The following is a 17,173-nucleotide window of genomic DNA, read 5'->3' as shown; positions in this document are numbered from 1 at the left end:
TTCTCCACACCTTTATGATGTTCTTCTAGCCAATAATGGCTAAGTTTTTTTTTCAATAAAGTTTCTAGTATTTCTTCTTAAAAAAATAAATAAATAAAATAACTTTAACCTACAAAATCTGTCCAATAAAAAAAAAAAAATCCGTCTGGGGGTCAATTCAGTATTCTCAATAGTCCAGCGGCTAACTTACAAAAAACCATCACTTTAAATTTGAAATACGAGCGGGCTTATACTATTTCTCTCATTTATTTGTCACTCACTGAGCTTTCACCTTTTAACACGCTGACACTGTCCCATTCTCAATCCTCCATTTCCTTCTTCTTCATGGATCTAGTTCGAGCTTCAATTTCAAAACCACTCAGCCACTCTTTTTCTTTTTAGCCAAAAATTTTCGAGCTCCAACATGTCCAAAGAACCCTCCACTTCTCGATTCGTAGCTCGAAACGTTTCGAAGAACACACACCCCGAGTCAAACGAGAACGAATTCGAAACTTCGTTGAATCCGATTCACTTTCCACCTCCACGATCTCCTCTGAACACGATTCAGGATCCATCGCAATCTCAGTCCCAAAAGGATTTCCACGACTCCGATTTCGATTCTCATCACAAGCTCGAAGCGGTTCGATCAACTCGGGCTTTGGATAAGAAGCTTGAAGCTTCAGATAGAGTCGGAAATGCGAGTCACAGTTACGTGACTCCTAGGGTTTCGGCTCGGGCCGGAACGAAGTCACAGTCGGAGCCGAACTCAACGCAGAGTACTCCGGCGAAGAGCGTTTCGAGGCCTTCGATTGGTGGAGCTAACGGAGCTTGTAATTTGAGCAGCAGAGCTTGGAATTTGTACAATGGAGGTAGAGCAGGGAGTTCCTCTAGGGTTTCTAGAAGGGTTTCAATTTCAAACACTTCGGTTTCTAATTATGAATTTCCAGTGGAAGTTCAACATTTCGAGCTCGTTCAAGACCCCTCGTTTTGGACAGATCACAATGTACAGGTTTGTGAAATGAATTCTGAACTAAATTCTATGTGTTGTAGAGGTTGGTGTGGATGTGATTGTGATTGTGATTGTGATGTGTGGTTTGTTGGATTCAGGTGCTGATACGAATTCGACCATTGAGTGCTATGGAGAGAGTTTCGCAAGGTTTCGGTCAGTGCTTAAGGCAAGAGAGTGCGCAGACTTTGGTGTGGCTTGGTCATCCTGAAACCAGATTTACCTTTGATCACATAGCGTGCGAGACCATATCACAGGTGCTCTTATAATCCATGTTTATATATAGAATTGTAAAATCTATGTTTAAATGCTAAAGGAATACTATATATATTGTGGACGCTTAGGTTCTTCAATTGAATTCAAGTGCATGGTTGTATTGATCAATGCAGTAAAAACGATGTCATCTTTTTAAAAGATAGTTATATTCAACCACGTGGTTCGTTGGTCAATGCTACCACGTGGTTGAATTTAATTGAAGAGCTTAAGGCACAACACTTAAGAAAAAAGTTTAGTTAGACAAAAAATTTCATGACTTTCACAATTGATGAGGTGGCATGTTATGATTGATGCATAATAAAGTGGTGTTAGTGGTTCCGGGTCCATATGAAAGTGATGTTGTTTTAATCACAACTTGTCACCTTAGCGAGTTGTTAGAAAATTGTGCATAATGTTGTGTCACTAGGAATACGCAAAACCAGAGGGTTCCATGCCTGTGGTTCTGTACAAAATAATGGTCCACAGTATCTATAGTTTTCCTATAGTATTCTAACAATATAGGTATTGTTTGAAAATTTATCTGTTTGCTTGTGTGTATAATGTATTTTAAAGGGAAAGTATTTTAATTCTTTGGTGTGAAGTTGTTTTGGGTTCCAGAAATATTAACTGAAGTTTGTACCAATGTATGAAGTGGAAAGGAAGCTGTTTAGTTCTTCGGCTTTATTTTGTTTTGGATTTCTAAAATATGGCAAATTGGGCTCAACTTAGCTGTAGTTGTATTAAGATCAATCAAGTGGAGGATATTGTTTGTTTTGTTTCTTTTTCCTATATCAGATAGACTTGAGCTTCATATTTTTTTGTTTGTTAGTTTCTTTTCCTTTATTTTCTTAGCAACTAAAAGGAACATGAGTGAAAGTTTATTTGGATGCTTATGTGCTGTCTGGCATGAATTTTGGTGTAGGAAAACCTGTTTGTGGTTGCTGGACTGCCCATGGTGGAGAATTGCATGTCTGGTTATAATAGCTGCATGTTTGCATATGGTCAGGTATGTGATGATGGGTTTTCCTGATTGTTTGTGTTGTTATCAACTTATCATAGAACAAGATGTTGAAGCTCGCAGTGTTTTTCTGCAGACAGGAAGTGGCAAAACATATACCATGATGGGCGAGATATATGAGATGGAGGGAAATCTCAATGAAGATTGCGGGATAACTCCACGCATTTTTGAATATTTATTTTCTAGAATTAGAGAGGTGCGATATTCACATTTCTACTGTTTTTCATGATTTGACCATTCATGCTTGTTTAATGTGGATTATGGTGTTCTTTTAGTTATGGTATAATATCTAACTAGAACTCATTTAGGAAGAAGAAAGCAGAAGGGATGAAAAGCTGAAGTATAGCTGCAAATGTTCCTTTCTAGAGATATATAATGAGCAGATAACAGATCTTTTGGAGCCTTCATCAACTAATCTGCAAGTAATGTATATCTGTCCACATGTTTGATGTTTTTCATTACATTTTCATTCAATGGGCATTATCAAACTCATTCTCCTGTTACAGCTCAGAGAAGACTTGAAAAAAGGGGTATATGTTGAAAACCTCACAGAGCATAATGTGAGGACTGTTAATGATGTTGTCAAACTTCTGTTACAGGTGGGAATTTCTGGTGAAATTTGTTGCTTAAATGTTGTTATTCTATCACATTTTATGTCACAAACGTGATTGGCATAATTATATCAAATACAGGGTGCTGCAAACAGGAAAATGGCAGCGACTCATATGAACAGTGAGAGCAGCCGCTCCCACAGTGTTTTTACCTGTATTATTGAAAGCTGCTGGGAGAAAGATTCCATGACTCACTTCAGATTTGCAAGGTTAAATTTAGTAGATCTAGCTGGTTCTGAAAGGTAACTACATTCCACAACAGTTCTACCATTGTTTTTTTCTACAAAGCTACGCTGACTTGCTTACTGATTCAGGCAGAAAAGCTCTGGTGCAGAGGGAGATCGTTTGAAAGAAGCAGCAAATATAAATAAATCTTTGTCAACTCTTGGGTAACTAACTGAAAAAACAAGTGTCTCAGTTGATTTGCTCTAAATACATTGCAGTGTCTTGCAATAATTTCTTTCCATTGTCACATGCAGCACCTTTATAGTATACAGTCTTTTGGAGTGTGTTGCTAAGCATTTTTATCTGAAATGCCTGCCTTGGAAATAAATTTATTGTTTTTGTGCTGTAATTTATTTGGTGGGGGACATTGGCCTTCAACTTTGTAAGAAATGCTAGATAGTGCTGAATATAATCTTCGAGCTGGCCAGCCAATAGCTTTCCGGGATGAATCTCTGCAAACAAAACCTTTCTTGTGATTGATCAAATTAAGATATATGCTGAATCTAGTCTTAAGAAGTCTTTAATGCTAATGTGTAAGAGTTTCATTCTATAATTGGTTAACCTGAATTATTTTTGTTCTGTACTTTTAGCTTGGTGATAATGTCTTTAGTGGATTTAGCGCACGGGAAGCATAGACATGTTCCCTACAGAGATTCAAGGCTCACATTTCTACTTCAGGTTAAGCTCTAAAACTGAAAATGAACCTACTAATTATGTGTACTCTTTTATCTTGCTAGTTGCTACCTTATATTAGAAGCTCATATTGTCTACAACTGTGAATGCAGGATTCTCTGGGAGGAAACTCAAAAACAACAATTATTGCAAATGTCAGCCCATCTATTTGGTATGTTTCCTTCCTTGAACTCAGTGTATTCTTTTTATCTGTAGTATTTTTTTTTCTTAACAAAACTTTTGCTTTCCTCGCAGCTCTGCAAATGAAACACTAAGCACTCTGAAGTTTGCCCAGCGTGCCAAGCTTATTCAGAACAATGTACTTAATTTAAATGCAATTACATCTGTGTACTGTTTCCAATGAAGTTTAGGAATATTTGAGTTTTGAATTTACTGTTTTTCATCCTTTTCTAGGCTAAAGTGAATGAAGATGCTTCAGGTGATGTAACAGCACTGCAGCGGCAAATCCAACAGTTAAAGGTATGGATAATAGTTGCAGATTTGTGAGAGTTTTATCTTGGCCGTTCACTATTTAGTAGAACTGAGGCATTTCTAAACTCAAACAGGGCCAGTTATCCATTCTGATGAAGCATAATAACCTTACAAGGTCTATGTCAAGATGTATTCCACCTTTTGAAGAATCTGGATTGAATGAGCTGTCTGAGGAATATGACTCTTTAGGAGAAAGAAATCCGACTGATAATCATAAGATACATAGTCTTCAAAGCAAAAAGGTAATGTTGATGTATACATTATAGTTAGCTCTCTCTCTCTCTCTTTCTTAAGATTTGTATTATATAAGTATGGGCGGCTGTCTTAAATCTATCTAGCAGATGAGATGCATGGAAGCTACTTTAGTTGGTGCTCTAAGGAGAGAAAAAATGGCAGAGACTGCAGTTCGAAAGTTAGAGGCTGAAATTGAACAAGTCAACCACTTGGTATATCTGTTATATTCAGCAGTCCTACATTTTCCTATTTCTGAAAAATATGGGACATGATTAGATGATTCGTGTCCGTTTGAGAACATCTTACTTAGCTTTTTGCTAAAAGTATGCTAAAGTATACTTGTATTTTGAAAAAGCGAGAAAAAATGAGGTTTTAAAAAGCTGTACATAAAAGTTAAAAAGCAAAAAGCTGGCTTATAATCTATTCCCAAACACACAATATTTCTCAGGTTTGTCACATGCTTAATCTCATGGACAATTATGTAAATTATTGTGGCATATTTTGTAGGCTTGCCAAAGGGAAGAGGATGCTCAACATACTAAAATGATGCTAAGGTTTCGCGAGGAGAAAATTAAACAACTTGAGTTGCTTGTGCATGGAAAGCTGTCTTTTGACACATATCTCGAGGAAGAAAATAAGGCTTTACTAGAAGAGATTCAGTTGCTTCATGCAAGGACTGATAGGAATCCAGAATTGACCCGATTTGCGCTGGAGAATATCAGACTTCAAGAGCAACTCCAACTGTAATTTTGTAGTGCATTATATTATTCTCTCCATCTCTTTTTTGGATGCTGAGGACTCACCTTGTAGCTTTCACATGTCAGGTTCCAAAATTTTTATGAACAAGGAGAGCGAGAAACATTGCTAGCTGAAGTTTCAGAATTACGTAATAAGGTCTATGAAGATCTTTTCATTCCCTTTTCTTCTATTCTTCTTTCTTACAATAGCAAAAACCCTTTGTTGATCCTTTAATAACTGTCTTTACCATTTTCAACGTGCAGCTTCTTGAAGCGCTAGAAGGAAAGCTTACATCCTCTGTAAGAAACGATAATCAGGTTGACACGGACTTTTGAATTAATCATATAGAATTTGTTATGTTTCTTAATATTTGTGCTTTTCAACTGCAGAATAATTGTACTATAAAGGAGTTGGAAGATTGCAGGAATACAAATTTCAAACTGATCAGGTACTTAAATCAATATACTTCATTTTAGGCATGTTCCAATCAGTGATTGTAGCAAAAACATTCTCCAGGGGGCTTGGAAATTGGGGGTACCACTAAAATTGGGTAGCAATGCCCCAAAATACCAAAGCTAAGGCCTACATGAAAATACCACTAAACAAGTGTATCTACAGCTCTAACAAATTAATATGACTAAAGACATGATGTATGAACATATGATTTATGATCATGAAATTGCAACTAACCATTAAAAAAAAAAAAAAAAAATCTAAGATGATAATCACCATAAATTAAAATAACATGTGGAAACTAATCTATTTCCAACGCATGTTTTTGTTTTGTTTTTTTTTGGGTACTATCAAAGCATGATAATAAGGAACCAAACATATTATATAAAACTATAAAAGCACTAATTAACTAACAAGGAATGAAAAATACATGCATGCACTTTTTTGATTTATAAGCAATTGGCGAACTCAGGGTGGAATGTCTCTCTTTCTCGCTCCTATGACAGTCTTTTGATCTTGAATCATTTTCTTGAAACCTCCACCTCTTATATACCTTCTCTTGAAGATGGTTGCTTGTTGATAGATCTTTGTTCCAATGGCAGTGTTGATTGATGTAAACTCCCAAAAAACTAATTGAATTGGATCTTTATTGCTGATTCCTATGGATGCTAGGGTGATTTGTGTGCTGTGGAAAGGTGTGTGATGAACAATATGCAGAAAATAAAGAAAATTTATGGCTTCGGGTGATGGGCAGGTAGGTAATCTAGGATCCGGGGATTCTCTAAACTACAATAAGTGAAAACTAGGACCCCTTCTCAGTTGGGATACCTCTCCTATTTACAGAGAGGAGTATTTTAATTCATTTTACAGCTCAAAAATTGTAGAATTGGTAGTATTATCTCATATTTTCTCTCACAAAAATCAGAAAAAAGAAAATCATATAGAAATTTAAAAAAAAAAATTGCAAATCTGGAACTATAGTGCCAATTGGCACTAAGGTTCAATAGATTGGCTCTCTTATAGTTACCAGAGTGTCAACTGTTTGATGATTGGTAAAAAGTCCCATTTTCAATAAGTATGACCACATGGTTTGGTCATGTTCAAAGGAGAGCAACTAATGCACTAATAAAAGAGAGTGAGTTGATTCAAGTTGAGGGAACCAAAAAAAGTAGGGGAAGACCAAAAAGAACTTTAGAAGTAGTAAAAAAGGACACATCAATTATTAAGGAAGTAACAAAGACAAAGAGTATGACTTTTGATAGAATAGAATGGAAGAAAAGAATAAATGTGGCTGACTCTTATTAATCTCTTGAGGATTCATAGCTTACTCCAAAATATTTGGGAATAAGGCTTTGTTGTTGTTGTTTTGTTGTTTTATAACCAGTGATTTGAACACAAAATAAGACCATTCATAATAATAGGATCATTCATACAAAAAACAAAAGATCTAACACTGTTTTGAACACACAAAAAGACCAATTTACTATTAATTGTACTATGACCACTTAAAATATGGATTTTAGGGTCAAGTAATTCCACTTATGTAAAATTACCATTTTACCCATAGTGCTAAAAAAGGTGTAAATTTAAAAAAAAGGGTTGCAAAATGGGGTGTCTACACATGGCCCTTACACTGGGCTTAAACAAATTAGGATATTGATGTAGTTTACATGGACAACTTAGTGCGCTGATCATCTGGACATTTGGTTCCATTAATTACTTTTTTCATCTTCCTGATAGTAATTTGAGCAGTTGTGAAGGTCTAACATTGTTTGGCTTATATCTGTAGGGAAGTAGATGACTTACGAACAGAACTTAGAAAGTATTTGAACTGTAGTCAAGCTACTACTGATTCTGTAAGTATAGCTGATGAGTTATAGAAAGAAGGGTTGTTGAGGTTGCTTAACCTTTGTATTTTGGTGATTTATTTTCTTTTGCACTTTTTGCAGGTAACAGATTCTTTCTCTAAGGATCATGAGGAATTTATGCAGACAGATAATTATTCATTGGTGAGAAATTATACCAACTTGTTTTCAGTGAGATGTTCAATTAATTTTTAAAGATTTCCACAAGCAGAAACTGGTAACTTTTGGAAAAATACATGATCTTTGCTGTTGCATTTTCTGTGCATGTACAGTTTCATACTATTTACATAGCATCACATTGCCTTAGCACTCTTTGGCAAATGAATCACGTGAAATCTATGGCTTTCTTTCTTTCTTTTTTTTGGTCGTGTTGACAAGAGAAGATTCATAGCCCAAGGAGACAATTCTGCGCATGCCTGACCACAAATGTTCTATCTTCCTGACAATAATTATTCTTTTATGTCTTAAACTAAAAAAAATGATCTCCTGAAAATGCCATGTATAAGTTTCCCGGATGTTTTGACAGAATAATTTTTTTTTTTTTGTTCACTTCTCAGAAGATATTTTTACAAGCTAGAAAGCATGCTAGTTTGGGATGTATTAAAGGGAGGGACTTACATGGATGACATAATCTTTGCTGTTGCATTTTCTGTGCATGTACAGTTTCATACTGTTTACATAGCATCACATTGCCTTAGCACTCTTTGGCAAATGAATCACGTGAAATCTATGGCTTTCTTTCTTTCTTTTTTTTGGTCGTGTTGACAAGAGAAGATTCATAGCCCAAGGAGACAATTCTGCGCATGCCTGACCACAAATGTTCTATCTTCCTGACAATAATTATTCTTTTATGTCTTAAACTAAAAAAAATGATCTCCTGAAAATGCCATGTATAAATTTCCTGGATGTTTTGACAGAATAAATTTTTTTTTTGTTCACTTCTCAGAAGATATTTTTACAAGCTAGAAAGCATGCTAGTTTGGGATGTATTAAAGGGAGGGACTTACATGGATGACATGTTTCAATTCTTTCTTCTTTGTTGTAGTTTATGATTAATCACCACATTTACAGGAAGAAAACATATCCATCCAAAGTGACTCCATAGATGATACAGCATCTTATACCCAGACAGATGATGGGGCTTTACAAAATAGGATTTACCAGAATGCAGCAACACAGCCTGATTATACTCAAAAGGAGTTGAATGATGCTAGATTGTTGATTAAAGCAATGGAGTCTGAGCAGGTCCATCTAATTACTGGGCTGCAGCATACACAGGAGGAGAATCAAAGACTTATGGAAATGGTAATCAACAAGGACAAGGTAGACAAACAATCTGTACCAGAACTTCAAAGTCATTTCCTGACATCAGGTAATTTAGAAATATGCAACATGGGCTCGCTGATGGAGGGAAATGAAGACATTGACAGAAGGGCCCTGCAAGCCAAGTTGGACAAAATTACTAGGGACCTTGAGGAGGTCAGATCACTTAATAATCAATATCAAGAGGATCAGGCATTCCAGTTGTCTAAGCAGCATGAAATTGAACAAGTCTGTGAACAGGTTGAGATGGAGACTAGCAGAACAATTCTTCACTTGCAGGAAGATGTTGCTGCTCTACAGTTGGAACTACATCAAAGGTTATGTTTCATGACTCAAGAAAATACAAGACTAAGAAACACAATAGCAGCTAAAGAGGAGGAAATCAAGACACTTTGTATGGAGTGGGAAAGGGCAACCTTGGAACTAACAAGCTTCCTTGTGGATGGTTCTAAATCCCTCAAAGATGCCTCTGGTCAGATAGAAGGTATTGCAAGTTCATTTCCCCAGGCTAGTTGTTGCATTAGTGAACATGTAGAGAGGGCTGCCAGGGTTTGCATGGAGAAGGAAGAAAGTATTCTACTCTTAGAAAAAAGCTTGGAAGATGCACAAAGAATGGTTGTTGAAATGGAGCTGAAGTTGAATTCCTTGAAGGAAGCAACAATGGCTTTAAATGAATTCCAGCAACTGGATACTGATGAGAGCACTGAACAGGAAATCCATTCAAGCATTCTGTTAAATAAGAACACCAGCATGGTAGAGATGCAAGAAAGAAAGTACAAAATCAAGAAGGATCATGTTACTGAAGCAGAAAAATCTGCTAGTGCTGCTTTGCTTCATGGTCAGAGAAATGACATTGAGAAAGATATTACAATATCAAATTTGGCTAATCCCACTGATGTGGGCAATCATAAGCTTTCAGGGATGAAGGTTGACACTAATGTTTTAGCACTGGAGGAGGTTAAGGATCAACTGAAGTTGGCCAGATTAGGAGTATTGGAGTCTGAGAATGCTATTTGTGAATTTTATACTGATCTAGAAATGCATATAGCTACCCTTCAAATTGATGTCTGTGAAGTTTCTACTGCATACAGCGAGTCAGTTCAAGACTTGGTGAAAGAGATTCATGAGATGAGGAAGATATATATGGAATTGAGAGAGAATCATAAAAATTCTCAGTTTTGCAGAGTTGAATCACTCTCAATGAAACCAGATAAATATCTGAAGTTTGAGAAACAGGATGACATGCTGAATCAGATAAGGGATAAACTTACTGAAACAAATGATGTACTGAACCTTATTAAAGATTGCGTCAAAAAAAAAGAAAATGTGTTTGAGTGTATCTCAGTGGATGAAGATTTGATAGAAGCAGAAGCATGGAGTGCTGATTGTTCTGTCTCTGGCTCAGAGTTTTCAACTGAAAGTGTTGCTTCAGGAATCCAATTGGATGACATCTTATACACCTGCCACTCTAGGGTTCCTGCAGGGATAAATATGACAGACCTGAGTGTTGACAGAGGCTCAGTGGTTCAGTATGATGATCAAGAATCTGAAAAGTCAAAGAAGCTACCAAAGTCTTCAAATGTTCAGAATGACGCAACACGATTCTGCCTGAGAAAGGAATTAGAGTTGGCATTCTGTGCTTTTAGTAAACTATACGTTCAGTTAGCCACACTACTCAGTGAGTCAGATGTTGGAGATTGTTCTATCCGACAAGGTACATTTTTCCTTGAACCACTTGAATTTGTACATATTTTATTAGAAATAAACATTTTGGAAGGGACTTAATTAAACTCCTGATGGATGGCAGAGTTGATACATGTTCCATATATTAAGTTGGGAATGGAGAAAGCTGAAGCAGGTCGCTATAATACAAGGGAGGTACAGATCAATTTCTAACTGCTACTTTATGAAATTATTTGCATAAATAAGATCAAAGTAGATGTTTCAAGGGCCAATAACAAAATTTTTGTTACTCAAATTCATCAAACTTTCATTGGTAAGATCATTGACCTCTTACTCGGTGCAATGTTTCTTGACGTGCAGGTAGTTGCTGATGAGAAAATTAACAATTCTAGTAGCTTCTTAACCAAATTTGAGGAAGCCCGTGCTACAATGAGAGAAGCTGATTTGATGTTAAATGCTTTGCTGAAGGCAAATGAGAGTGCAAACCAATTGGCTGGCATGTGGAAGCAAGCTGGTGAGGAGCTGATGGTAGAGAGAGCAAGCTTGATTGAAGAAGTTGCACAACTTAAGTCATCAATACGTTTGAAAGAAGGAGAGAACGAATTACTGAAGGATCAAATCAGTTATGGTTTGGCAGAGATGACAAACTCATTTTCTTTGCTTGAAGAGTGTCTTTCGCAAATGCAAAAGACTGTGGATGAGAGGTTCAACATGATGTATTCTGATGCCTTATCTATGGGACAGGAGATGCTGTACTTAGTTAGAAACTCCAGTTCATCGCTAGAAGATATTTGCACTAAGATAATGGAGAAAGAACTAACTTTGTTTGTGCTGTACCAGTGCCATGTAGGGGACTTTGTCAGCAAACTCCCACATTTTAATGCACATCGTGGTTTGTATCCATTCAAACATCAAGAATGCTGTCCAGCAAGAAATCTGCAAACTATTTGCTCTAGTGATAAGGATGACATTGCCAGTGAGAGAATCATGGATCAAAGAGATGGAAGTGAAATAGTCAGGAAGTTGGAAGAGGAAGAACTGGGATTATCTGATGACAATCTCATTTATGAGAACTTGGCACTAAAAGAAGAATTGAAACGGAAAAAAGTTTTATTAGAAGGTTTGCTTTTTGATTTTACATTGTTGCAGGAATCAGCCTCCACTACAATGGATATCAAAGATGAAACTGAAAAGCTAATATTTTCTTTAAGTCAAGTTCGACATGAGCTAGAGATGAAAACTAGTCAGCTTGATGAGTTGCTGGTTGAATATAGGAAACTTGAAGGTCATCTAGCTGATACTGAAAAGGCTTTGTTTATATCAAATTCTGATCTTGAGCAGGCTAAAGAAATGATAGGCAGTTATTCAGATCAAAATGCTGAGTTGAAGGTGCTTTTAAAAGATTTCTATTTGAAAAAATCTGAAACCGAAGAGCTATTGGATGAACAAAAGCAGGTGGTCAAAGGTTTGGAAAAAGAAATTCTTCATTTAACTTCTTCAGCTGAACAAAAATCAATCTCTTTGGTTAAAGGCATTGAAGATGATTTGAGGAGGGTTATTAGTGAAAGAGACCAACTTTATGAAGAAGTCCAATCGTTGAATGATAAGCTTGAGATGGCTTATGCATTTGCTGATGAAAAGGAAGCTATTGCTGTTGAAGCTCGCCAGGTTTGTGTTTAGGGACTTCTCTCTCTCTCTCTCTCTCACACACACACTCTTTTTAAAATTTATTTATTAAGAATATGCATGTGGATTTTCTCTTGGGTTGATCTGGAATTTAATTTTGTAGGAGTCAGAGGCAAGTAAAGTATATGCTGAACAAAAGGAAGAGGAAGTTAAGATTTTAGAACATTCTGTTGAGGAGCTCGAGTGTACCATAAATGTATTGGAGAAAAAGGTTTGTTCCAATGCATTATTTTCTTTTCATCTAATGTGTAAATGCTATTCCTCTATGTTTAATGTGGTCTATTTGGAGGGAATCCATGCTAGATAGTTTGATGGGATTTAAGCATCTTAGCTTCATTTGAAACTCTTCTTTTTTAGATCTTTGTTTGAGCGGTTGAGGGATATTGGGGATTGTTGTTCTTCATTTTTAGAGTTCCTAAATATTTGTGTTTTTACTCTTAATTTGTTGCATTGTTTACTTCCCATGTACTCAGGTTCGTCCATTTTCTTTATTAAAAAAAAAAAAAAAAAAGTCTTATTATCTATCCCAGAGCTTTGATGAACAGCTATTAAAAGTTGTATTAGAAGTACATTTGGCTGCATGCAAACTGGCATAGTCTCAGTTGTGTACGTCACTTACGATATATGTGTGTGTGCTCACTTTTGGCTGTCTTGGCTACTGATTTCTAGTAAAATTTTCTTATGCAACTGGTGTGGAATGTTTCCCCCCTTAGGTATATGAAATGGATGAGGAGGTGGAAAGGCATCGATTGATCAGAGATTCGCTGGAACTGGAACTCCAAGCTTTGAGACAGAGATTGGCATCTGTTGAGAACTTCACCGAGAATGTGGATTCAGGAAACAGTAATGTTGAACACACTGAAGAGCATATATCTAGGTCAGTAATGCTGCTTTCTTCCTTGATTTGGAATATTTCTTATTTGCGTTTACTTTCCCTTGGATTGAAAGAAAGAAAATATTCTGATGTAGACAGCTGTATTGTAGGTTACTAGAAATTCATGAGGCACAGAAAAGGATAAAACTTCTTGAAGAGGAAAAAGGAGAACGGGACAAAGAGGTGCTTTTCTAACTTGCTAGTATTTTTAATTGTCACTAGAAGTCTTTTGAATTGTAGAACACTATATTACATCATCTGCTTTCTCTGCTCTAACACTGAGATTTTGACTATTGTGAAGATCAAACAATACAAAGAGTACATCGCTGAACTTGTATTGCATGCTGAAGCCCAGGCATCCCAGTACCAACAAAAGGTACTATACTGGACACTCGCACTAAATTTAAAATAGCATGGAATCGGTTTGATTTATATCCTTGGGTATATATCTTAGGATTCCAAAGTTAATCGCCCTGTGCCAATATCTCGTATACTTGTTAGTCAGAAAACAGCCATTTTCCAATTACTGACATCCTTGAGCATATATCTTAGTGTTTAAATTAGATGTTGACTTTCAATAATCTGTTCATTGTAAATGAATGTTTTACATGTTTATCTTGACTGACTATCTCTATGCACAAATTCTACAGTACAAGACTCTGGAGGCCATGGTTCATGAAGTAAAAACTGATATGTCATGTTCAACATCAATTGCTGCAACAATAGATAAAAGTGAGAGAAACACAACTAGGACAAGGGGCTCCAGCTCACCATTCAGATGCATTTCAAATTTGGTTCAGCAGATGAATTTGGAAAAGGATCAGGAATTGTCAGTGGCCAGGCTTCGTATAGAGGAGTTAGAGGCATTGGTGGCAAGTCGGCAGAAAGAGGTTTGATAATCTTTCTCCTTTCTATAGATTTGTTAACACCACCGCAATAACCTGCTGGTATTGGCAGGGCCATTTTCTTAGGTGGTTTTATTCTATTTAGCAATTCATCCTTATAACAAAGATCCTCTCTCACACTCTCACCCCTGTAGTGCACTTAACCATATCATGCATTTATATATGTTCCCTTTAAAAGAGTGTTAATTATATCTATGCTGGAAGCAGATATGCATGCTGAATACAAGGCTGGCTGCAGCAGAAAGCATGACACATGATGTCATTCGGGATTTACTTGGTGTGAAATTGGACATGACTAACTATGCAGTAAGTTTTAGTCTTGTATTTTGAAGTGTGAATGTTAATAGCTGCATTTCTCATTTGTTTGCTTTCTGTTTGGTGCATTGTAGAACTTAATAGACCAGTGTCAGGTTCAAAAGTTAGTGGAGGAGGCTCATCAGCAAACAGAAGAATTCCTGGCAAAGGTGGTTATAGGAAAAACCTTTGATTTATCACTCATTTGGTTTAGTCGTAGTCCTAATATATGTGCTCGCTGTGTTAGGAGCAAGAAAATCTCAATTTGAGAAAGCAGATTAATGATCTACTTGAGGAAAGAGAGAGGTTAGACTCTGAAAGTCCACTCGTATATAATTGTATTACATATGCTGCCTATAATATCAAAATGGGAATCCAGAAGCAGATTATCTAATAACTCAAAGTTCATCTTAGAGAAAAAAAAAGGTCAATGACAAGGAATTATGTTTGATCTAACTCCATATTTAGAAAACCTTGTCACTTACTAGTGCACCCTTTTTTGTTGGTTAAAGTTTTGAATTAATTGTCAAAGGAAACCGTGCCGGGTCTGTGACTATCAACTGGAATCTCCCATGTTTTTATGAAGGGCGATATAAATGATCTAGTCATGTCATATAATGGCCAGTGCAATGTTTAGCTTTAATTATCTTTTGCCCATTTCTAAATCGTTGTTTTACTAGGTCTTTCCCTTCGTGTTATATACTTGGTATATGTTACAGGAACTTGGTAGACATGTTTCTAGGCAATAGATTACTCTTGTCGTCAAAGGCACGCTTATATATGCTACCAATTACCGAAGAGTAAGATATTTCCATGGAGCATTGCCTGTCAGACATGAGTAAAGACGAAGCTAAGGGTGCATTTCATACTGACACCTCTCTGGACACATATCATAGTGACACCTGTGTTTGGCACAATTGTGTTACTTGACTCCTTTGAGGTGTCAATGAAACACAACTGATGTTAATAGTCCCTAGGGTTTACAATTGTTGCTCTTATCATTTTAGACTTCCTACGTGACACCAAAGCTGACATTTTTCTTTTCAGTAGAAAGTCTAATGATTTCATTATCTTGCACCATCTTCTTAGTTGGTTTCAATGTATGTCTTGTTGCTGTAGTTGCATATCGGAGATAAATAAGAAAGAAGCAGATATATTTACTTTCCAGCTGAATGTAGAGCAACTCCAAGAGCGGGATCAATTGCTCTCTGCACAGAATGAGATGTTAAAGGTAGGATAATTACTGTAAACCACTTAACTTGTAACCTTGAATTGATAGATTTAGCTGATAGTTTAGTTTCTGTAGATGAAGTTTATGATTATCCCATTCTTTCTGCTACTTTATTTTGTAGATGGACAAGAACAATCTTAAGAGGAGGGTAGCAGAACTGGATGAGATGGTAAAATCACTTCTTGAAGCACCTAGTATGCAACAGCAAACTCAACTGTCCTCAAAGAGCCACCGTGTAAGATTATCTGTTAATGACGGTTTGTTTATTTGTTTATTTTTTTGATAATTCAATTGTTACAACATCTGAGAAAATGGAGATTTGAACTTTGGTTTTCCTTGTAGAGGAGACTGGTTAATACATTAAAGTTGTTAAACTCCTGGCCATCTTTCCGACCATTTTCACCATAACGGACTAACAACTAATGCATTGAAGTTTTTTTTTTTAAATCTTACAGGACAACAGCTCATTGAAACCGGGTGATGGTGATTTCACTAAAAGGCTGGCTCATTCTGAAAAGCTTCTTTCTCATGTAAATGATGAAATTGCTCAGTATCGCCGGTCCAGTGGACATGGAATTAGAAACAAAAGATAGGCGATTCATATAACCCCAGTTGCTAATGTAATTACGTCTTTTTATCTTCCTTCGGTACATTCTATCAATCTCAGGAACTCATGATGTTGACCAGGACGCACAGGGCTTGTGTGGACGGCCATAGAACAGGTGCGTAGACTGATATACATTGTCTACCAAAGGAAGGTGGTATCTAAGACCTGGCCCGGTTTGATTGATTGAAAGGTAATAACTGTACGATAATGCATAATCTTCACGGAAGCAGCTTACTACCCCTAATTATCTTTGATCATTACACACTTCTTCATTTGATAACTTTGGTTTTTTGTTCTTTGGTATATAAAATTCACCATCCCTGCAAGTTAGGTTTACAAATTAAAAAAGAAAAAAATAAAATAAAATGAAAGAATCCAATCGATCCAACCTTGGACTGGATGCTCCGTTGCTTTTTATCTGTAAAATTTCATAATTTATCTGATGTAAAATGAAAATCCATTCTCAAGATAACCGGAATAAAATATCAACACTGCACGCTGAGCAGGTTACAAAACATATATCTTCCTTTAAGAGTTCCATTTCTGTGCAGATAATCAGTGAGCGGTACATTTCCATGCGAACTAGAAGGCAGGCTCTCAACGTTTAAGTTGTAAATGTTATTTCCTCTTTTTAATTTAATTTTTGGATGAGTGAATTGGATTAATTTGGTGGTTCTTTTCATCATAAGTGTGATTTGCGAGTTCATTGTTGATTATCCTAACTAGGACGGGGGGAAAGCATGTGCTCTTCAATTGAAACTCTTGATTTTCTACTATACACGCCATTGAATGTAAATATTATAATCTTTGTATTTGAATATTTAAAGCCTGGCAACAAAGTTTCAACTGTTTACCACCTGCAAATGACCTGTAATGTTGTGTGTGATAGAGGATTCAAATTTCTGAATTAGAAGATTAAGCGAGTTGGCAGCAAGCAACCAGATTATCTTTCTCAAGCCTTCACCCTTTCAAAAAACAACAAATGCAGATTATGAATGCATTTAGCTCAACAAACGCCAACA

General features: G+C 36.4%; 1 protein-coding gene across 1 annotated transcript; it reads left to right on the top strand.

Annotated features, from left to right (window-relative positions):
• The first annotated feature begins 240 nt into the window (after nt 1–240).
• On the top strand, nt 241–17,015 carry LOC126688822 (kinesin-like protein KIN-12C). The gene is made up of 36 exons (XM_050383687.1): nt 241–988; nt 1,087–1,242; nt 2,163–2,246; nt 2,335–2,454; nt 2,567–2,680; nt 2,765–2,857; nt 2,951–3,111; nt 3,184–3,258; nt 3,685–3,772; nt 3,880–3,938; nt 4,022–4,085; nt 4,181–4,246; nt 4,333–4,500; nt 4,600–4,704; nt 5,000–5,235; nt 5,317–5,386; nt 5,494–5,547; nt 5,620–5,678; nt 7,473–7,539; nt 7,633–7,692; nt 8,620–10,585; nt 10,679–10,749; nt 10,915–12,222; nt 12,344–12,451; nt 12,954–13,117; nt 13,225–13,297; nt 13,416–13,490; nt 13,765–14,004; nt 14,227–14,325; nt 14,409–14,483; nt 14,561–14,619; nt 15,433–15,544; nt 15,666–15,779; nt 16,000–16,074; nt 16,212–16,341; nt 16,703–17,015. Exons 1-35 carry the CDS (start codon nt 404–406, stop codon nt 16,272–16,274), a joined length of 7,086 nt encoding a protein of 2,361 aa, XP_050239644.1. The 5' UTR covers nt 241–403; the 3' UTR covers nt 16,275–16,341; nt 16,703–17,015.
• Nucleotides 17,016–17,173: the final 158 nt, after the last annotated feature.

Source organism: Quercus robur, chromosome 6 (assembly GCF_932294415.1).
Source record: "Quercus robur chromosome 6, dhQueRobu3.1, whole genome shotgun sequence".
Lineage (NCBI taxonomy): Eukaryota > Viridiplantae > Streptophyta > Magnoliopsida > Fagales > Fagaceae > Quercus > Quercus robur.
Note: the sequence above shows the minus strand (reverse complement) of the source record. Positions and strands in the feature narration are given on the sequence as shown.

What these genes read in the sequence shown, in the direction of transcription:
- LOC126688822 (XM_050383687.1), top strand. Translation starts at nt 404, where the DNA reads ATGTCCAAAGAACCCTCCACTTCTCGATTCGTAGCTCGAAACGTTTCG. An exon ending in TTGTCAAACTTCTGTTACAG is followed by an intron (nt 2,858 to 2,950) that starts GTGGGAATTTCT and finishes TATCAAATACAG; the next exon opens with GGTGCTGCAAACAGGAAAAT. An exon ending in ACAAATTTCAAACTGATCAG is followed by an intron (nt 5,679 to 7,472) that starts GTACTTAAATCA and finishes TTATATCTGTAG; the next exon opens with GGAAGTAGATGACTTACGAA.